Here is a 23,359-nt window from a genome sequence, read left to right on the forward strand (position 1 = left end):
TAAAAGTGAGATTATCACTTCAACAGTCTCTGAATCCAAGTGCTTCAGTGACTTCCAACAGTTCACTGGTGTGACTTTCTTTAAAACATCATCAGCAAACATATATTTCTTGAATGGTTCACCCTTAGCTCTGAAGTTGATTATAGTTGGCATTATGGAGGGATGATTACTGGATGTCCATGTCATAGCCAACTCCTCTTCTTCAGCAGTTAAGGTTTGACCCTGATACCGAGTATTGAGAATATTTGCAAGAAAATGAGCTGGAGATACTGCTTGTCCCATTCGTTTTTTTAATGCTTGTAATTCAACTCTGTCATTGCATAGTTCTCTTTTTAAGATCTCACTCAGTTCCTTCCAAATTTCAACAGCGTCAGCAATAAAACAGCTATTTCCCTGCATTTTGTTCAAGGCTACAGAAATAGGCTTCAGGGTACTCAGCATGTGTTCAACATTTCTCTTAAGCCCAATGTTGAGAACTTTGGCTGTGATGGTGCTATCTATTTTTTCACGATTTTGTTCACAAACTATCATCAGAGTAGGCCAATTCTTGATATAGTGCTCTAAACAGTCCACTACTGAGTTCCATTGCACATCTTGTGGGAGAGTTAGCTTGGTTCCTCCCACTTTTTTCAGAGCAGCTGCTGCAAAATGGTTGTTACGGAAGTATTTTGCAATTTCAACAACATTAGCCTTTATTTCTGGAACACTGAAGTCTTTGACTAGGAGGTGCATCAAATGAGCACTGCAACCGTATGTTATTAGCATGGGACTCTCTTCTAAATTTCTTCTCATCTTGGATACATTTGTAGCATTGTCTGTGACCAAGCTGCGTACTAGACATTTGAATTTTTTTCACAGTTTGTTATAGCTTTTAATAGCTTTTACTGGTACTTCTTGTAAGTATTCTGCTGTGGGTGCCTTTCCTGATGTATCAATTGTTTCTGTATGGAAGACATTCCCTTCTTCTGTTTTCACACAAGCACATACAACAGGATCATTGTGGACATTGCTCCACCCATTAAGACTCAGGTTAACAATTTCACCCTCTAGACCTTTTGCACACAGCTCAATTTCTCTTTCGTACACTTTATCCAGCAATTTGCCTGCAACATCTGCTCTGTTGGGTGGACTGTATCCTGGTTTTAATGACTGAACCATGTTAATGAAGTGTGGGTTCTCAGTCATACAGAAAGGAGAGTTTGTTGCATAAACAAACAGGGCAATTTTTCCATCAATTACCTCTTTTTGTAATCTGCTGGGTCTTATCACAACTTATCTATGGTTGGTTGTTTCTGGATGATGGAGATTTTTTTTCCTTTTTGCTACAATGATATACTGTGGCTATGTAACATACATGATGTGACTGAAACACTATCATTGGCAGATAACTCTGAAACTATAGAAAATAATGGTGATCTTGAAGGTGGATAGTCTTCTGAATCCTGTATTATGAGGATGGATTCTCCTAAACAAAATAAATCAATGCAGTATTTAATTATTATTACCATAGTGTTTATTTAGTATATTACTCATTGCATTCACTGATACTCAGTACTACTTTAGAGATGAAATTGTAAAAGGAAGATCTGCCTATTTCAGCTATTTATTTTTTATATCAACTGCATCTAAAATGATAGTATCATGGAGTAACAACTATATTTTTCGCTCAAACATGAGAATTCAAGAATAGTCCAGAAGGAAGACAGGCTGTCCTTAAGAAAGAAGTATGAAATAAAAAAGTTTACCAACGTGAAGATCCTGCATGTTCAGACATGTTCCTTTCATCATCTTCAACACAACTTCCTCCTGAGAAGGAACACTTCTCATGATGTTGTTTCATTCGGGCAAACAATCCTTGCATTTCTTTGTTGCTCTGTTTGCATTTTGCACGCATGCCTGTCTTACCCACAGGTAGAGGAACTTCATTAAAATATTCCCAAACTGGGTCTCTTTTACAGCCTGCTGCCATTATAGGTTTTCCCTTCTAGTGAGAGAATGGTATGGTAGATCTCAAATCAATGAAGGCTACACTCAGAAAGACCTCAAGACTTCTGGAATATGTTGCTCAAAGAGTTTCACTTTTGTTTCTACTACCTGTCCCTCCCTTCTCACATTTATCTGCAGACTTCTTCTCCTTGTCCAGATCTATTCCGCCCCCAACAATCTTCTATTGATTGAACTTTTTGAAACTTTACACTTTTAGAGAGAGGTAAGGTATTGACTCTGTGTACACAAATTTGCAGAGGGACAGTAGGGTTGAGGTCTGTTATTTCTCACCTGTCTATATATATATATATATATTATTTATTTATTTATTTAACAACATTTTTGCTGTTAACAAGCATGTTATCTCTGGAGACACAAATCCACAGTTTGAGAACTGCAAAACTAAGCATCTCTGATGATATCTTCTAGACTGAGCACTGAGTCCCATTGGGTAGATAGAAAGATTAACCTAAATAATCTATACAGAAGCCCCTGGAACCCCATAAGATTGTGTCCCTAATCCATGAACTATTGGAATTCATTTACAAAACTTTTTTTAAACATTACATGAATATATTGTCTCATACTATAGAATTAGGATTTATAATCCCTATTCCATGATGAAATATCTTTGAGCTATAATGTATCTTAATTAAAACTATCTTTAGATAGGTTTTTTCCTCAAAAAGCATTTTATCAAAAAAAATCCAATTTAAATTAAAAAAAAATCATTGGTTTTTATCCACCCTGGTTGCAGTGGAGAGTGTTGGCAGCAGTCTTAACTATCGGTGTCACTATCAGCTCTTCCTATAATAAATAACTCCTTCTACGGATAGCAGTGTGATTATAACCACCTTTTTACACTAAAGACTGCAAACCAATAATGGAAATGCATCACAGGAGGAAGGTGTAACCTACAGAGCTCAAAAGTGATAACAAAGATAAAATCTTTTGAAAAACTGAGGTTTTCAGGTGTGTAATGGAGGAGAGGAATGGATTAAAATGGATATCAAAGCAAACAAGTTCCCGCCAGGCTCCCAGAAAAAGTACATGTGGACTTAAAGTACAATGGTGGAATCCCTAAAAAGCAGGTGCTGTCACAGCACAAATGTCCATAAGACTAAAGCTGTGTCTTGACTATAGCTAGTGTCATATATTTTTTTAAAATACCAGTTAAGCAATTGGAATAAATTAGGGGGATGTCCAAGCTGTTCCAGGAATGTGAATTAAAAGTAGCACATTTACACAGATATGAATGGTTTTAGCATAATAGTATTATCCAGCAGAATATGGTTAGGGCAGCAGTCTGTGTGATTAAAGATGTGAAATAAGAATAAAATAAGAAAATAAGAATAAAAACCAGTATCTTACCTTCTGTATGGGTGTTTCAAATTAGATAGGAGGGCACTAGCAAATGGTTACAAATATTTTAACCAACATTGGGTGGATTCATGGATTGCTTTGTTTTCTGTTGTTTTCAATTCTTGATTTTGGCAGAAATTGATAAACATTAAAACATTTCTGATAGCAACATAAAATATTTTCCATCAAATACAGTGATGAATTTTTATGAGGATCTTTGATCTGATATAAAGTGAATCCCTCCAATTTTATGCACCTCTTTATATTAAGCATTATAATATGCAAATACTTAGCTTTAATATCAGGCTTACAAAGAAAGAGCACGATCTGTTGTATTAATGTTGAGTATCCAGGCTACTCTTCAAAATATTGAGAGAAGTGTTGTTGACTCTAGAACATCTGTCTGTCTGCCTACAAATATTAATCTAGATTTTATGATAATTATATTTTTACAGTGCCATAAATGTGAATGGTACTTTATGGATAATGATAGGTCCCTGCCCTGTGGATTTTTAAATCTAAGTGGACGTTTTTGTTTTCATTTTTCAATACTTAAGAAGTTCCAGTTGAGGACATTTCATATTTACTCACAGCTCAAATATCCTCTTGAAATTAAAAGCTGGTTAAGATCAGTAAAATGATACTGTTCTACAAGAATTGAACTGTACTGTTCTCTCTGTCTGGAGTCCCTTGATTGCAGAAATTTTAGATTTGGCAATATGCCTGCAAAATAAAAAAATCATTCTTTTCCTGGAATTGAATGGCAGTTTATCAGAACAACAATACGAATAACATATTCAGCATTTCTTTAAAAAAGTCATGGGTTCCTATTTCTTGTGTGCTAGGACCAATTTATGTCATGGAGTACGTAGATTATTCTGTACTTTGACGAGAATAACTTGCAGCTCTTTTAACCAAAGAAGGACAGAGAATTTTGAAGCCACTCAGATATTTTGTGTACTCACTAAATTAAAGGGAAAACATTGCTTTTGTAGTTAAACAGCTGATCACGGTCTGTTTTCTTGTCAAGTATCTATATAAATTAGTTGTAAGGCAAAACTCTAGCTCAGCATTATCACCACTGATTTGCAGCACAGTAGCAATGGTTTTGTAGCCGGTTGTAGCTGAATTTGGATCAGTCAGGTGGAAACTTTCATAAGCAAAATAATTTGGTTTGGTCAGCAGTCAGTTTTGGCTGCGGTTGCTTTTAGAAATCAAAATACTTATCATTGGCTTGAAGGTTTTGTCAGTTTTGCGTGAAAAGGTACTGACTTTACAGTGAATTTAATTTTACTGTGAATTCATAAGATAAAAGCAATGCATATAGAAAGTCAAAGGCTATACAATAAATCTTAAATCCATTTGCATTTAAAATCTAATCAGTTGTAATTTGTGCTCTACCATTTTTCCAATATTTCAGTACTTTCCCCTTTATGACTAAGGCCTGGTGTACACTACGGGGTTAGGTCGAATTTAGCCGCGTTAGGTCGATTTAAAAATGACTGCATCCACACAACCAACCCTGTTCAGTCAACCTAAAGGGCTCTTAAAATCTACTTCTGTACTCATCCCCGATGAGGGGAGTAGCACTAAAATTGAATTTGCTGGGTCGAATTTGGGGTAGTGTGCACACAAATTGACGGTATTGGCCTCTGGGAGCTATCCCAGAGTGCTTCATTGTGGGACAGCACTTTGAACTCCGATGCACTAGCCAGGTACACAGGAAAAGCCGCAGGAACTTTTGAATTTCATTTCCTGTTTGGTCAGCATGGCGAACTCAGCAGCTCAGGTGACCATGCAGTCCCCCTAGAATCATAGAGCATAGAATGTTTCTACGCTCCCCATCATCTCTGTCCCTGAGGTTATTGCAGATCAGAAGGCGAAAAAAACGCAATTGCGATGACTTGTTTTCTGAGCTCATGCAGTCCTCCCGCACTGATAGGGCACTGATAGGGGGAGAGGCGGAATGGAAAGCCAACAAAATAAAATGAGTTTGGCTTGATTTTTTTCTAGTATACGTTTGTCATGTTCTTATTAGTGTTAAATGCTCTTACAACAAGCATGGTCAAAATTCATAATTATAGGGAAATGATCCTTTTTATAATTTTGGGTTAGCAACATGTAACCCTTCATCTGCATTGTGCTTTAGGGCGTTTCATCATTCTTTTGTATAACAGTGAAATTCTGTGATCTGCTTTTAAATGGTGTTTCTGTTCAGGATGGTTCATGTTTCCAGAGAGAGAAAATTAGTATTCATTGTTTGGCACTACCATTTAAGAGAGTTTTATATTTGATTTTGTTGGATTGGCTAATTTGTATGAAGGTTGTTGCTGCCTTGAAATATGTGAAAGAACACTTTATTATATTAAAGACTTCAATCCTCTGCCAAACTCTCCTTTGAAATAATAGCAAACATTTTCATAAGGGCTTGATTTTCAAACAGTTGTGTGTTCAATTGCAATCCTAATTTGCATTGGTAATTAGCACAGTTGCATGCACAAACTGGGTATTTGTATGTGACAATTGCAAGTTATGTACCGTTTGCTGGACAAGCACATGATTTGTTCATGAATTCATTCTATTTTCACACAAATTAGGCGCACACATCCAATTTTTCAAAAATCAGGCCCAAATTATATGTAAAACTAACCATGGAAAAGCATTCTAGGGAAAATGGGAGAAGTGCTATCACTTGATTTTAAAACTGGGCTGGACAGAGCAATAGAAACATACTGAAATAATCATCTTAGTCACAGCTGAACTAAACGACCTAGAAGGCTGTTTTCATCTCTGTGATTAAACATGTCAGCTCAAAAAATGCTAACCGCTCTCTGTTCATTTTTAGGCAATTCGCAGCTTTCAGGTGGCCTTGCACATCTGTCCAATGAGCCCTGAACTATGGAAGGAAGACCTTACCTGGGCAAGAAAGCTGCATGATCAGCAAAAGAAAGCAACAAAGACTAAGGCGATGCAAGCTGAGGCAAAAGAAGCAGATGTTGCCCATGACTCAATCCCAGACTATGACTTTGAAAGTGATGAGATTGTGGCAGTTTGTGCAGCTATCGCGGAGAAGGAGAAAACTGTTTCAGCAACTAAAACAGTAGTGATTGTGTCTGCTTCGGGCACAGTAGAGACCATAACTGAGAAGGAGGAATGTACTACAACCCCCGATGATGCCGTTTTTATCAGAGCCCGATAGTGCAGCATAATCTTTTGCTGGTATTCTTTTGAAATCTAACGTTATTTATCAAGTGTTGGAAGAATTTTTTTTAGCAGCAGTGGAACAGGGTAAAATAGAAGGGGTCATTATTTCTGAAGTAGCTTTTTCAGAGGAAAAGTGTTTTAAAGAAAACGTGAAAAAACAACAGATAAGCGAAGACCTGAATTCCTGCTGCATCCATACTATCAACTAGGCGTTGATATTAAAACCCATATTGTAAGACTTCACAAATATAATTTGAAAACACTAATTACATTATCATAACTGCTTTCATCCAACTCAATTTCTTAACTGCACAGTCTAAACAACATCTGCTGTTTCTCGTGTAATTAATTATCAGTTACTTAAAAAGAAAACGGAAAAGAGAAAGTTGATTTAAGTATTACAGCTCACACGTGTTAATAATTAACATTATAGATCAACACAATTGAAGTGTGACTCTGAAAGCTTGTTCTCAGAAGTCTTTATTTTCAATAGGGGATAGAGTTTTTTATGAAGAAGTTACAGATCACAGATACTCCTTGTAAACCTGGGGTCAGATTCCAAGCCCATGTCTTACCTTGACCCATCCCAGTATACTTAAGTATATCTCCTTATACGTCACAGTACATAAAATGTTAGGAGTCCCCAGTGCACAATGCACAATGGGGAATGGATTAGGAATAGATCTTTAGATGTAACTCTTTTGTGCTATGATGATTTTACAGTAAGACTACAAAGAAGGGAATCTATTGCTGTGTTGTTTGGTCACATTCCCTGTGATATGGCATTGCACTCATAAAGAGTTAGATGATTTTTTGTTTTTAACAGGCCACTTATTCAGGATAGCATTTATTCCTGTTGCTTTGTGGGGACTGTGTACACTTGCTAAAATAAATGAACAAAATACATCTTGTGCTGCACACAAGGAACACAGAATGCTTCATTTTGTTTGCTTGCTGGTTAATTCTAAAATTTCAGTAATTCATAATGGATCTCCCTTTCATGGGTGGGGTTCTAATGTATAGAACACCCATATATAGGATGTGTGTGTTTATAATCTTTCCCTTCTGTGACAAAAAACAGTTAAAGCTTTTTGTTTTGTAATTTGGAAAACGTATCTTCTCCAGGACTGATATTCATAGGCTAAATTTCAGCTCAGATTAAATTTTCCTTAATTCCCCAAAGACAGGCTTTATAATAGAACTATTGATAAACCTATACTTGTTGCAACAGCAGGCACTGTAAAACTGTTTTACTATATATGTACTATACAGCCATGAAGGGGTCATCTTGTTATTGCACAGCCTCAAGAGGATCATTGTTCCACTAAGGTAATGTTGGCACTGAGAGGGATCAGAGCAGATCTTTCAGGTACAGGAAAATTCTCCTATTTGAAGATTTGTTCCTGGGGCTGTAATTCTACTTGTATACATTGATAGGATATATTTGCTATGTCTCACTTGGAGAGAATTGGACTAGATAACCTTGATATGTCTTTTCATTCTATGCCTTCCAGTGTGTGGTACATTCATGGGTGCAAAGGGTTTTTCTCCTTCCTCCTGTCCCAAGTTTATATAAACCCATATCTGCTCCCATTGAAATTAGTTGTAAAATTCTCATTGACTTCAGAGGTGCAGTGTCAGGCTCATGAAAGGATGCCCTTGCATACTGTCAACTTGGGTGGATTGTTGGGCCAGGTTTGAGAGGTCTGCACTTACATCCCAAATATACAGAACATGTGTTTCCCTCTAGATTAGATTAGATTATTAGTTCCAGGTAGTGAGGTGAGCAGTAACGTCTTGTATGAGGGAGCACCTAGCACACTTCTTGTGATGGTGTGTTATTCCCAAATTGGGAAGTTTGACATCTGGTGCTATGAACCTCATTCTAATGTTGTACAGTGTTTTGTGTTTTGCATGCTTAGGTCTTGCTTGTTGGATATCTCCATATTGTAAATAAAGCGTGGACTTCCCTGCCTATCATTGGTGACTGTTTATTGTGGAAGCTGGGTCATTGGAGGGAGGTGTGCTGGGAAGGGAGGTGTGCCCCTGATGTTTAGTATGTTATGTAATGTACTTGATCAACCTATTGTCTTTTGTTTCTGAAAGTATTAATATTTTTTGTATATTACTTTAAAACATAATCATTACAATAAAAATTGGTATTGAAAAATCTTGACCAACACTTCTAGCCAAAGCAAGAGTTTTCGGTCCCAAAGAGGGAAAGCATTTAAACTGAAAGGGAAATATCTTTGAAACCTATTTATGCTTCAACTTCCAGAATTTATTGCCTTGAGCAATTACAGGTAGCAATGGAAACAAAATTGATATTTTCCACTTTTCAAGGCTTCTAACAACTTACCCTTTAATATTTCACACCTTAGTTTAGTAGAAAAACTACAGGAAGTGTTTGTGGTTTATCTATAGGGGCACAATTGTGGCAAGATCAAGCAATAAAAGGATGTTGGGGAACAGTTTTTTGTCTATATTTTCCATTCAAATATACTGTATACTACATGGCTTAACGTAGCTATGTCACAGAGTTAGAGTTAAAAATTAGAGAAATTAAGATGTAGGCAAGGGTTGCAGGACTTCATCACCATGATAAGTAACTTACACACACACACACATCCTCCACAAAACAGATTAGATCAGATCAGGAGAAAAGAGATGCTTTCCAATTAAATTTGAAAAGAGATGAAGTGTGGATGAAGGAGGACTGTTCAGATGACACAAGCAGCAGAGATGGCTGTTACACAAACAGTGGTGAGATAGCATGAGACCAGTCAATGCTAGAAAAGTAGCAATTTTCTCCAACGTGTAATGGGCAGAGCTTGGGACCTGGATGAGAGAGAGCTAGCTAGCTGAGGCTCAATTCAGTCGAGACACAGGTAATATTGGTAGGTGTGGGAAGGAATGCAAGAGGTTATATGACTGAGGTAGTGTCACACAGGTTCACAACTTTGATAGGTCATTTTAGATCCACATCTGGTCCTGGATGCCCAGATAGCTGCAGTGGTTAAGAGCGTTTTCCCCCTCCTCTGTGCCTAGTGAGAAGTCTGACCATTAATTTTAGATGCAGATTGTCACTTCAAGAGTTACTCCAAGCCATAGAACTTCCCCAAAATAATCCCTCAAGCATATCTTTTCAAAAAACATTGAAGCTTGATTTAAAAATTGTCAGTGAAGGAGAAGTCACCACAACCCTTGGTAAATTGTTTAAATATTAAAAATTTACACCTTATTTCCAGTCTGAATTTGTCTGGCTTCAACTTCCATCCATTGTTCCCCATGCAGATACTTATAGACTGCAATAACATACCACTTTTGATGCAAATACTTGTGTGTGCGGGCTTACCTTTCACTTTCTACATCTATTCATTCACGCAAAACTCAATTGCTCCAAAGTTAGCGGACAGCAAGATTGAGAGCACTGCCAAAGATTTTTATGTAATAATTTTGAATGAAGACTTAAGTGTGTTTTGGAATAATTCATCGAGCTGTACTCCAACAGAGATTCTGCAGGATGACTCCTTGATAGTTGTGTAGTGCTTTGGAAACTGAAGGAATGGAGGTCATTTTGACAGCTGTTAAATAGCGTGGTTTGAAAGTTGTGGTTTATTAAGATGAGGACTGATGGGCTGGCACTGAGTGAATTACACGCACAATTAAAGACTTGCATAAACTCCTGAACTCAAGCGGAATGTTTCCATTTAATTGCGATCTCCAAAATGATTTTGGTCAGTACAACTGCTTCTTAAACATATCATCAATATCAGGCTCAGGATTTTAATTACAATAAAGCAATTCACATGAAAACACTGTAAGCAACATAACATGCTTAATATTTCTTTGACAATTTTTTTCCCAAAGATCTGTACATAATTAATGTTTGATACAACAATGCTGCTGGAACAAGATCTATCTTTTAAAACATAAACACAAAACTCCTTTTCATCACTGGTTAACAGTTATTTATGGCACTACATGTTAGTGGTAAATAATTCTCATTGGGGCTGAGTATGGGGTGTGAGATTATATACCTGTACTTTGTAATGAAGATTCTGCTTTGCTTGTTTCGTATGATTATTTGATGGAATATCAGATTACGCAATCATAAGATTCTTTTTACTCATTTAAAGTAAAAGGATAAATGTTATAAAAAATACCTTTAGTACATTGGTGATTTTTAAACTAGAGTGAATATTAAAAATATTAACCAGGAATTGAAAGTTTTAGGCCCCAACCCCAAAAGCAATTTATGCAAATGCTTAATTTTATTCATGTGAAGAGTCTGATTGACTTCAATTGGACTGCTTGTGAGTGCCATTAAGCATGTGTGTAAGAGTGCAAGGTTGGGGCCTTAGTACTTAGAAAGGAGAAATTGTGTTCTGCAGATAAATATTCACAGCACATAAATAAAATCTAGCTTTTTAGAATGTACACACACTGGAAAGAATATATTAAACTTAAAAGGTGTGTTTTCTTTTCTCCCTTAATAGCACAAAATGTTTCCATTTAATTCAAAAAGTTTTTAATTTGTTCCCATCTAGAGAACTAGTTCTCCACCTACCTGTAAACTTGTATGGAAAACAAACCTAACTCAAGAATGTCTATCATCAGCTGGCACTATTCGGAGGAAATGAAAGTTGGCAATTGTTTCTATATACCTTGTATTAATAATAAACCTTCTCATAGAGAAGAATAGGTTTTTAAATATTTTAAATGATGATATTTACAGCAATAAAAATTCACATTTTCACGCATTAGTGAGACTCTTTAAAATTGTACACCAGGCAGTCGTCATAGTATCTCTACCCAGTTCCCAGTAACTGTCTCGCCTTCAAGTCTCTAGTACCCAGAGACTTAAACCCTTGATAGTTGTGGCAGGAGGGGGGAGAGAAATTACATTTCTAGCAGATTTGGACAAAAAATGACAGATCTTTTCAGCCATAGAGTCCCAGCAGCAATCTTATGTCACAGAGCAATACAAGGTAATAACGGTGTATGTTTCCAAACCCATTAGACCTGTCCTGTATGTTTTGTGATGGCAGGGCCTGTCTGTAGCAACTGCTCCATGGTATGATCCTCAGTAGTCTGGAAGAACTGTACCCATCACATGGCAAGAGAAAAATAGCCCTTCAGAGTGTAGCTGACCCCCCCGGTCCCCTTTAGTAGGCAGAGTGCATGTCTATTGCACCAGTTTTTCCAAAGTATTGGGAAAGGATCACGTGTGTGTGATTCCTTTCATTGCTATATACACTTTTCTGATAAGTTCAACGTTTCACTGGGAAAGGTGACCTGGAGGGAGCTGCTTTTGGGCACAGAGCCGGCTTCGCCACCAGACCTGACTTCATTCACCAGAAAGACACTCTCAGAGTCCTGTCCCGGCAAAGAGTCTGAGGTCTCTGAGCTGCGTAATGTCCTCACTGATGTAGTGTCACACTGAGCCAGACCACCACTGGCTCCTGGCAGCAGCATGCGACCCCCAGTGCTACTTTCACTTAGCTCTGGAGGGTAGAGCAATGTCTGTGAGGTGCTACTGATCTCCCTCAGCTCCCGAGAGATGAAGGAAGGTGAGTGGCTGGACATGGCGGAGGAGGTTCGGCGTCCATCCGCACAGTTGAAATTGCTCCCAGAGTGTTGCCTTCGAGCCCCTCCAATGCGGCAGAAGAGGCACTTGATTTTCTCTATGACTTTGCTGAGCACTGTCTTGCGGAGGAGGATGTAGACCCAGGGATCCAGGATGGGGTTCACTGAAGCAATGCGGATGGCCTGCAAGTCAGGGTTTTGACTGACATCCTTCACTATGTCTGGTCGGTACAGTTGGTTCACGAAGACACGTACCTGTCAAGGGGAAAAGAGAGACCCATATTTACAGTTCAATGCAGCAAACCAGAGATGACATTTCAAAGAAGAAATCAGGCTTAGCAATTGCATGTTACAACAAGGGGAGAGGTTGGCAAAGCCAAGCTTCTCATGTCAGCAGCAGGTTTATTTTTGGAACGGGCAAAGATCAAGGAATGAACCATGCTGTAAATTGACCTTTTTTCCTTACTCTTGAGGGAAAGAACTGCTCTCTTTTCCCCTCCTGATTACTGCCTAGACCCCTGAAGTATCCTTGTATCCATGAACCTTTCCAGTTCATCCCTAAAGTTTTTTAATTTTCAAATCCCAGGTGGTTGTTTTTCCTTCTCTTTATAGGGCCCAGAATTCAAGATTTAGACCCAAATCCTTGTATAACCAAATCTTTGCCAGCCAGGGGTACAGGAGGCCCTAGGCCAATTGAGGAGACCTAATCATTGCATATTTCCTCCAGCTAGGCTCTCATAATTGTATGTTTAAAACCAAATGAAATCCACATTACCAGCTATCAGGCAAACTGGTCTCCGGAGACAAGCCCAGAGCTGCCTAATCCCTAGTTAAGAAATATTTGTGCTGACAGCTTCCATTATTAGAGCTTCAAGGCAATGTTTTAATACCCTCAACATTCTGCTTGTTGGAGCTTGTTTTAAGAAATGCTAACAGCTGCCTCTAACGGCCAGATTTTTCATTGATTAGGATGATTCCAGCACTGAGCAGAACTGTTTAGATCTTCCCAGCTGGGTCTGCATCTAGGTTTGGATTGAAAGGTGCAAAAATAATAACCCTGAAATGTTCAGGATGTTCAGTTCAATTGTTGGGATACAGAAGTTTGTTTAAATAGTGTTTCTAAGTAACCACTCAGAAATTTTGTAGTGAATTAACACTTGATTGGGATCTTGTTTATCCATAGTAGGAGTTGACCATTCAGGCTCCTTGCTTTAAAGAGAGGGGAAACAACAGCACAGTTCTAGCTTGTTCATTAAGAGCCTTTGCAATCACTACTGTGCATAAAGTCCAGTCCAAACACTAATGTCAATGGGGTTATCTTTCCAGTGACCTTAATGAGTACTGGTTTGGATACACAGAGCTTATTATGTTGAAGTGTTCCAAGCTGAACAGTTTCAAACAATAACTTTAACTAACAATCAGGACTTGAAATGTGTCCCAGGCATAGGAAAGCCATTGGAAAGCCTTTCCTGTGGAAGACCCTACCTGCTTTGCAGACACTATCAGGTAAGTTTAGGCAAATCAACTTTCCTTATTTGATATCATAAATATCCAGAACCAATAATAGATTTTATGAATTCTCCTCTTTGTCTTGACTTCTGAAGTGAATGTTTGTCAGGTTTTGGCCCAGCTGGATACGGTTTCAGACAAGAGGTTTAAATGAAGTGAAGGAAAACATAAGAAAACCTCTAAAGTCATATTTACCAGAAAAGTGTGTGTGAAACAATCCAAGTCTGATGAAAAATTTCACAATTCAGTACAGTAATGTGAGGTTTGGATTGATTCTTGCTACATAGAATTCAGGACTTGAATTCATGCCCAGCAACTTTAAATTCAGCAACTTAAAAAAAAAAAAAAAAAAAAAAAAAATGCCAGGTCCACCTCTTGAGTGGGAATTTGAGTCTAATATGTGTATCACTGAAAGATAGTGAGTATCTGATGGTTCCTATGCTGTCCTGCTCAATCTGTAGTAATCATTTTCTGAGCTATCGCTATGTAATCTATATTCAGGATTGCATTCCTTTACCTGCTTAAAGTTAGATAATTACTAGGTAGAGATACAAGTATCAGTCAGTGATATAAAAGTACTATGGAGAGTATCGCTATCAATATAACTACCAATTAGTTCCTCTTAAAGGGATTTTTTTTTTTTAGTTAGGAAGCAAAATTGCCACCTTTTCTGACCTGAGTGGTCCCCTTGTATCACTGCTTGAGGAACAATTGAAATAAGACACTTATTTAAAATGTATTTCTTCTATACATTAAAATACATAAAATATGGGCAAATTCTACAGAATTGTAGTGAAGAAAAGCCTTCACCATTTGGCCCTGAGAGTTTGTGTTAGTGCAATAAAAGTAATCCGATTATCTAGTTTGACCATAAAGTCTGGTGGAGAATCTTACCACTAGGTGGCACCGTTGTCACACTTTTAAAAGCTCCTCTTCCTGTCTCTAGTTTGAGGAAACACGAAAGATCAGTTACTAACTGTGGTACTTGCTTTGACAGGGAGAGGTACCATGAAAGACACGCCATGGCCAATTTAATGTTCTTTGAACGCATTACCAATGCCAGCCACAAGCCCTGCAGGCACTAAAGAGTTCTGCTGCTTAACTCCCACCCCTCTGAGATGAACTTCAGCACTGAAACGCTATCATCTCTCTTACACAGACTCTGTGTCTGAGAAGAGGCAGTCAGATCTCCAGAAAGCAGCAGGGTTAGCTTTCTTTGACATCTGCTCCTTGGTTTTAAAAGCCATTCTTGGAAGATTCACTTAGTTATTTGTGTACGGAGGAGAAGAATAATGCTGATATTTTGAAAAAAAATGAATAAATCTCAGAAATATAAAGTTGAAATTGCCAGAGAGGATTTTTCTCCTGATCCTTTCCTCCTAAGAGATTTTTTTTTAAATGCAAAGGACTTCTTCCACAGCAATTTCAAATATACCCTGCAAATGTACATACATCTGTCTTGACACAGACCATTTCATCTTTGCTGAAGGACTGCCTGCACTGACAGCTAGGGCTCCATAAGAGAGTATATTGTGGTTAGATGCACAGTATTTATTTTCCTTCAGCCCCTTCCAACTGACATTTATACTCCATGTAAACAAGATCAGGAAGAAATTAGCAGGGGAGGAAACAGTACTACTAATACATTCAACTGATACAGCAGAGACATCTTGAAAGAATTTGCCAAAACCACTCATAAGAAATGTGTTATTGTTCCAACTTTAAAATTTGATCTTTTTCATTCTATTTTTACATAGCTGTAATTCTGGACCATCAGTTTAATGTGAATGATTAAAAGGTAAATTTCGTTATCAGCTAACAGCGTCTGAACAGGAAATTCATGTACTTGACACATCCCTTTATGTTTACCTGGCAGAGCTTACTGTAATATGAGAATCTATTGTAGTGCTGATTAAATAGTTGATAATGATTTCCAATCACTAACAATGTCTGGTAACATTGCAGTAAATCACCTTATGATGTCTATATTCCGAATAGTCCACTGACAGATGCATACTAGGTATGTATAAAAGACACTTAATTTGGGCCTACTTTGTGAAAACTTTAGAATGTACACAGCTGTTACTACATTCCCAACAAGCCTATGCCATAGCTTTTATCACAAAATCCAATGGCATATCAAACTAGTTTTACTAGTACATGCCCATACGAACTGCATGTATCATTATTAATCATATGTCTGGCAAAAAAGAAACTGAATGGATCTGCCAGTTCAGTCATTTCTTAAGTAACTGAATTAATATTCACGTACAGCATCTTATGCGGAGCAACACTGAAGTGCATATAATGTTTTGCTGAAAAATGCTCTTTTACAAGATTGTTTGATGAAGCAAAGTCAGCCTGGCCTCTTATGAACATCCAACCAATCCACTCAATTACCTTGAGGCAATGGATTACTGTGTATCAGAACTAGTTTGACACTTGAAGTTGTCCAGTTTGAAGTTCTAATTAAAGCAAGAAGCAAACTGAGACTGATCAAACCCTGGCACCAGAACAGGTTTGCACTAGTTAGATTTCTCAATTACTGGGAGCAAAGAGTGTTTTTTTTAAGGTGTATTAATGAATTGCTTCTCGTGGCTGTGTTGAAATTGTTCTGAAATTTATGCCCAAGTGATTAGATTCTAGAATCATTTGGCTGCTTCTGCTCACACAGTGCAAGAGTCTGGTTTTTGCTTTTCCCTCTGACTAAATGTAAATATAAGTGGCAATTTCTACCCATCTGAAGTACCATCAAGTGCCTTTTATGATAGTTATTATGCAGAATAAACAAAGGAGTAGCCCTCTATCCAGTTTTCACCTGTTCTCATAAAAACTTCCCCATATCATATATTGACATATTATAAATAGACACCTAGTTAATAGCAAGCAGGAAACAAATTCTGTATTTGTGTAAGCCAAATATGCTTTGTCCCACAGGGATTTAATATTTGACATAGGTGATCATGCCATTGCTCCAAAATCTAGTCTGCCATCTCACCTCTGGCCATGGACAGTCCTGATACTTCAGAGGAAAAATAAACAACATTAACCCCTGGGACAATTATAAATTAAGTTTAAAAACTCCTTTCTGGCCCCTTCAGGGATCAAATGTATGCAGTGGAATATGAGATTTTATTACCCTTACTACCTTAGCGTACCAAGCTAAATGTATTGTTAGAGATCATTAAATGATCATGCCTTTAAAAAAAATTGACCACCTGCAGCATTTAATTCCAAAATTTGACTATCAAGTATCTCTTTACTCTTTCGAGAGTGTAAAAGCAAAAACACAAATACTAATTTCTACTATGTTTTCAATCAAATCCCCTCTAATATCACCTTTTCCATACCTTTAACTACCTTTACTGCCATTTTGGAAACCTTGCAGTCCTTTAAATATTGCTTTTAAGATGAAGTGACCAATGATGAACTTGGATAAAGGTCTGGACATATGTTTTGTATTACTTTCTATCTTATTTCCTTTCTTAATTTCCTTGATCAGACTCTTCACCAGGCCATCCACAATAACTTCCTGCAAGTTCAGAGAAGAGTATGTGAAAGATTTAGATTATTTTTGCTAGAGTGCATTCCTTTTAGTGTTGTCAGTTCATTTTATCTGTCTTCATGCTCTTTTGTTCGCTCAAGTCCATCTAAAGTTTCTCACAATATTTCATAGGTTTTATTAATGAAAGCTATTTAGTGCCATCATAAAACTTCACTGATTCACTGTCCAAATCTTTAAAATATTAAAAACACTGAGCTCTGAGAGCATCCCATTATTACCTTCTGTTCACTATGATTCAGTTTCCTATTGTTTAACCATTCTTTAAATAAAGACAAGACTTTATTTATTACACCATGGTTATTTCTTTTTCTGAAGTTCTTTAAAAATCTTTTGTAAACCTACGTAAATAAAGTCCACTGGATCACCTTATCTATTTTATTATCTCCTGAAAGAGCTCACTCTGAGAAAGTAAGATGATATGATTCTCTCCTACAGAAGCTGTGTTGCTCTGACCCTATTAGGTTATGGTTTATTCAGCTCCTGTCACCAATAGGAAATCAGCTCATCAGAAAATTTCATAGCCACAAAGAAGCCTCTGTGTCTGCCTTATGTAACTGCAGAGTGCCACCAACAGTATCTGGATGATCCCCCTCTTCCTTATCAGAACAGACTGTTCTGTAATCAGTTCCCTCTGTAGTGAGGGCTCTAAGTTTAATCAACAGGATCTGCATTGGCTCATAAAATGTATAGGCAGGTTAATGATTTTCCAGTCTTTCTGCCCAGTGGCTGCTTTTAAAGGTATATTGCATATTCATACCTTCCTTCCACTATTCCGCACCTTATTCCCTTCAGAACTCTAAGGGCATGTCTACACACAAAGTTGTACCAGTGTCATTGAAGTGGGCCAACCCCGCAAGTATGGATGTAGTTATAGCAGTGTAAAGAAGCTCAGATGGTTATAGCTAAAGCCTGGCCCATGCTTAAAAGTTGTTGATATGGCTACATCAGCGTGTGAAAAGAATGTTTCCCCCAACCTAGCTAATTTAGCACGGAGAGGTGGTGTTCCTACAGCTATGGTAAAACCCCTTCTGTTGGAGTCAGTTGCGCCCACACTACAAGGTTATGCTGGCACAGTGATGTACCATAGTTATGCCACTATAGTCCCTGTAGTGTAGACATGGCCTGAATCAGTTAAATCAGTACATCATCTATGTGTAGATCAGCCCTTAGGTTTTGCCTTCACTGCTAACAAAAACAGGGTAACTAATGTGGTGCATAAGCCATCCTGAGTTAAAAACACAGTGAAGACCAGGCACTTTAGTTTTACCATGAGGTAAAGTAGGCAAGGCCAACCCAAGATCGGGGCATAGAGTTGACCTCCCCTCGCTTACCTTGCAGTAAAACTAAAAGTGCCTAGTCTATGCTCTGTTTTTACCTCAGGATGCATGTTACCCTGAGGTACAAAGTACACTTTTAGCAGTGAAGACAAGACCTGAGATGGATGCAGCACATCCTAGCCCTCTTTTCTCTTGGTACCTGCCCGCTCCCACAGTTTATGCAATCACCAGCCTCCCACCAAAACCGCTTACCCCCCAAGACCATTAATTTTGATTTTTCAACAATCCAGTTGCCTTTCTGGTGGAGCCACCCCCACCCCGTATATTTTGGTTATTCTTTCTGTAAAAGTTTCTCCATGAATCTTTAATGAAATTGAACCACATCTCTTGGTATTCGGCACTGAGACTTCTTAGTTCCTCCTCTCTATCTGGTCCTGCACGAGATTCACCCACTAGTTTATATTTAACTTTCAGATCCTTTTTCTTGCATTTACCTATGTTCCTTCCAATAATATGGTATTAAAATATTTTTCAGAGTTGTTACAATGTCAGCTTAATCTAATTAAGTATCTTCAGTCCAATAGCAGGAGGTTAGCAATTATATTACCTGAGTGTTGATTGAGTAGGAAAACAGAATAACGGCGCAGTTTCTGATCTTGGGCTACACAGCTCTAAGCACAGTTCTTGGATCTGATGTGTGCATGCACATGGGTGCACGCATATTAGGGAGACCAGACAGCAAGTGTGAAAAATTGGGATGGGGGTAGGGGGCAATAGGAGCCTATATAAGAAAAAGACTCAAAAATCAGGACTGTCCCTATAAAATCGGGACATCTGGTCATCCTAACACACATGCACACCCACACTATATGCTGATACAAAAACCATGCTTTAATTGAGTCAACCTTCCAATTCTTAAGATGTTTTCCAAGACATTAAGATGTCCTGCAAGCAATAACATGGCAAAGTGAGCAGTTGTGCCAGGGTGCACTGCAAAACATTAGGCTGAAGGCCAAGTGGCTGCAGCCAAAATGCCAGGATCCAGGCACAGCTGCACTTCACTGAGTTTTATACATGTTAGTAATGTGGCAAAACTGGCCTGACCCCTGCAATTATACTATTTAACTGAATAGTTCACAATCCTAGTTGGCCAATCATATTTTACCCTCATTATGTGGATCCCTGTTATAATAACAACCCTGATATGGGGCTATTCCAGGATAGCTGCCACCTACAGTAAACTCCATTACAATTATCTGTGTTCTAAAACCATCTCTTTCTAATAACACTCCTACTGCTCAGCTCACAAGATCCTGTTCTGGGAAGGTGGCAACTATGCATAGCCAATTGTTTTTTTTTTTTTTCTTTTAATGTATCTGAGTCAACAAGAGAAAAAAGTTTGCCAAGTTTTATTTGTAATTTTGTGTTGAGTGGCAAGCACTGACTGAGCCCAAAGCTGGTATTTTTGGTATTAGCTTCCCCTGGAGTTAAGGTGGAGGGCAAGAAGAAGGTTAGTTCACTAATCAAAGGTTGGATCCTACTGCCAATGATGTCAATGACACCAATGGTAGTAGCTTCAAGATTGGGCCCCAAGTGATCTGTTCATCTGTTTCAGGAAGTTAGCCAGTCATCTGTGATCATGCCCGGTACTAACATGATCTCTAGATTACTTAGGGCCAGATTCTGCCACTCTTACTCTAGCTGAGAAATCAACAAGAGTGCCCACAGCTTAAGGCATGACTCAAGGAGAGTAAGGGTAGTAGACTCTAACCCTATGATGGTAAACTCTTCGGGACAGGGAGCTTGTTTTTGTACTTTCTGTGAAGTGCACTGCACACTGTTGGTGCTATATACATAATAACCTCGCTCTCCTCTGTGTCTTAACACAGCAACACTGCAAATACTTTAAAAATGCATTAAGCGTCCTCAAGTGCAGGCCTGTCCCAAACCACATTCACTTGCAGTTTGATTTAAAAACAGATTTTAAGATACCTTAGAGTCTTGCCAGAATTTTCCTATGATATTTCTCTGAGATACTGGGGAAGCAACTCTTTCTTTTGTCATATTTTTAACACTACAATGTCAAAGGCACCTGGAGCTGAGGATAAGCATTTATTTTTGTTACCGTTCTAAATCAAAATAAGTTTAGATCACTGCCTATGTGTGTGTAATCTCATTAGAATCGTTTTAGGGACTTGTGAGAGCCCAGAAAATAGAAGCCTTGTCCTACAGCCACAGACTAAAAGGAGGTGGGTGAGTTTTGTCCCAGAGGACTTGGTGGTGGGGAAGATGGAAAGGGCAGTGCAGTGTTACTTACCACCAGAGGAATGGAGCAGATGACCACAACCAGGGAGGTGGCAATAAGCAAAATGACCATCTGGATCTCTGCTCCAGCCATGCGACGAAAGCTCCTGCGCCGGCGAAAGTCAGACAAGCGGCTGGCGGTGTTGTCTGTGCCCAGGGAGGTGCGTCGCATGAACTGACGGTGCATGCGAATCAGGGCCACGCACACCAAGACATTGCAGACTACCGTGACCATGATTAGGAAGGAGCTGAAGCCGGCATACATGTAGGAGTAGGCGGCATGGGTGGCCTCCTTGGTCTTCCAGTCTATGAAACACCAAGTTTGGGGGTACTGTAAGGTAGATTTGCCTAGTCCCATGCTGGGTAGGGCGCAGAACAGCACATTGGAGACATAAATGGCAAAGAGAGTGAGCCCTGCCAGCTTCTTATCCACATAATGGTTGTAGAAATAGGCATGGTTAATGGCCAGGTACCTTTCTATAGACATGGCACAGATGATGCTGAGGCCAGAGAGCCCAAAGAAAAGGAGGATGAAGGAGCTGTATTCACACAGTTCAGATCCACCCGGCCAGCGGTTCTGCAGGTATGTGGCAATAGTGACTGGGCTCACCAGACAGGTCCCCAAGAGGTCAGTGATTGCCAGCCCACACACCAGCGTGTAGAAAGTGGTCTCCTTCTGCTCCTTCCTGGACTTGCAAAGCACCACGATGGCAATCAGGTTGCCCACCACCCCAAAGATGAACATGACAGTGGGGATGGTGGGGGGCTTGCCGTCCCCATGCTCACTGGTGGAACTGTTCGCTGTTGTGTATATGGTGGTGTGGTCAAAAGACATGTTGATGAAGATTCTGTTGTTGTGGGTTGTTAGGGGAGATGAAAACAAAAGTGGATCCAAAAATGCAGTTCAAAGACAAGTCCCTCCCCCTCTGTTTCCCCCCAAAACGTCAAGGAACAAACTGCAGTTCAATACAAGAGATTCAATTAAAAAACCTCTGCATTTCAAGGCAAGAGGGGTGAGCTTAAAAAGCAACTGAATTCAAGAAAAAACAGACGCAATGGAAAGTGAAGCCACAAAAAAAAAAAAAAAAAGCCTTGCAATTCAAAAAGCTGCAGTTAATGTTTTTTCTTCGTACCGCTTTTGTTGTGGCTCCTGTTCTATTAGTTTTTGGGCAGGTTCTTGCACTTTCCAAAGTTCAGCTCGGAAACAGATCCCAGCTTCTGAGAGTGGGGACTTTCCCTTTTTCCGGTGCAAGCTGCTCTTTTCCTTGTCTTTGCCCCTCCACTTTGTACCATCAAAATCTTCCCAATGGTCTTCCTCCAAAAAGAGGTTCAGCGAGATCCGTGAAGCATCGGCGTTGCTTTCCAAGCCCTGTCCTTTTGCCGTGTGTGTCCCTGCGTGCCAACAGCTGCTGAGTCCAGTTCCTTGAGACGTGGAAATAAGGATTCAGAGGAGCAGAGGTGGGGACTGTCCCAGCCCCGTCTTTCCCAACTTGTTCAGGACCCTTTGCGGTGGGAGCGCGCAGGGCGCTGGAGTTATAAGAGCAGCGGGCGGTGGATGGCGATGGCAGGTGCGTGTCTCTCCTCCCAGTCGCCTCCGTTGGATGCTGGACTGAGCTGCTGGCAGCTCGGTGCTGAGAGTCCCACGCAGCCCGGCTGTGTGAGCTGTGCCAGTGGCTGGCCCCTGGAGCTCATCCCTCCTCGGAGCATGTGCTGCCGTGTGTGTCACCCTCGCTCGCTCACAGGCGGGGCTCGCCTCCGTTCCCTTCAAGGTTCTCCAGAGGGGGAGGAGGCAGAGGGGGCAGCTCCCCTGGGCTCCTCCCAGCCCCCTGGCCCGATTGGTCGGGGGAGGGACAGCACCGCCCGCCGGCGGTACCGCCTCGCCCGCCGCAGCAGCAGCGCAGCGCACATCGGCACAGACGGGCTGGGCTGTAGGTTGTGCAGAGCCGCGCCCGGGACGGAGCTTTTAGGAGCACGGTGGCTCCTTGGGGGCCGGGGGGAGAGAGATACCGCAGTGGGGCTGGGTCAGGGGAGCATTGGGAATTGGGGGCTGAGAGGAGAGACCAGAGTGGGGCTGGGGGGGGGGCACTGGGAATTGGGGGCTGAGAGGAGAGACCAGAGTGGGGTTGGGGGGCACTGGGAATGGGGGGGCTGAGAGGAGAGACCAGAGTGGGGTTGGGGGGGCACTGGGAATTGAGGGCTGAGAGGAGAGACCGGAGTGGGGTTGGGGGGGCACTGGGAATTGGGGGCTGAGAGGAGAGACCAGAGTGGGGTTGGGGGGCATTGGGAATTGGGGGGCTGAGAGGAGAGACCAGAGTGGGGCTGGGGGGGGGCACTGGGAATTGGAGGCTGAGAGGAGAGACCAGAGTGGGGTTGGGGGGCACTGGGAATTGGGGGCTGAGAGGAGAGACCAGAGTGGGGTTGGGGGGGCACTGGGAATTGGGGGCTGAAGGGAGAGACCAGAGTGGAGTTAGGGGGGCACTGGGAATTGGGGGCCAGGGAGGGAAATCACAGTGGGATTGGGCAGATTGTTAGAAAACTGGGGGGCAGGGCACAGTGACCCCTG

The 23,359-nt window shown here is 40.2% G+C and overlaps 2 protein-coding genes across 4 annotated transcripts in view; one reads left to right on the top strand and one right to left on the bottom strand.

Annotated features, from left to right (window-relative positions):
• Positions 1–8,532, top strand: part of TTC33 (tetratricopeptide repeat domain 33) — a 109,016-nt gene extending 100,484 nt beyond the window's left edge. For all 3 annotated transcript variants that reach the window (XM_054031588.1, XM_054031587.1, XM_054031589.1), the window contains one exon: positions 6,194–8,532. In XM_054031588.1, the coding sequence (XP_053887563.1) occupies positions 6,194–6,547 (354 nt within the window). In that variant the 3' untranslated portion in view covers positions 6,548–8,532. The remainder of the gene's footprint in view (positions 1–6,193) is intronic.
• Positions 8,533–10,243: 1,711 nt separating this feature from the next.
• PTGER4 (prostaglandin E receptor 4) lies at positions 10,244–22,528 on the bottom strand. Its single transcript, XM_054031586.1, has 2 exons — positions 20,810–22,528; positions 10,244–12,396 (listed from the first exon to the last, which is right to left on the bottom strand). The coding sequence occupies exons 1-2, from the start codon at positions 21,629–21,631 to the stop codon at positions 11,803–11,805; spliced, it is 1,416 nt and encodes a 471-aa protein (XP_053887561.1). The 5' UTR covers positions 21,632–22,528; the 3' UTR covers positions 10,244–11,802.
• Between the last annotated feature and the right edge of the window lie 831 nt (positions 22,529–23,359).

Source organism: Malaclemys terrapin, chromosome 6 (assembly GCF_027887155.1).
Source record: "Malaclemys terrapin pileata isolate rMalTer1 chromosome 6, rMalTer1.hap1, whole genome shotgun sequence".
Lineage (NCBI taxonomy): Eukaryota > Metazoa > Chordata > Testudines > Emydidae > Malaclemys > Malaclemys terrapin.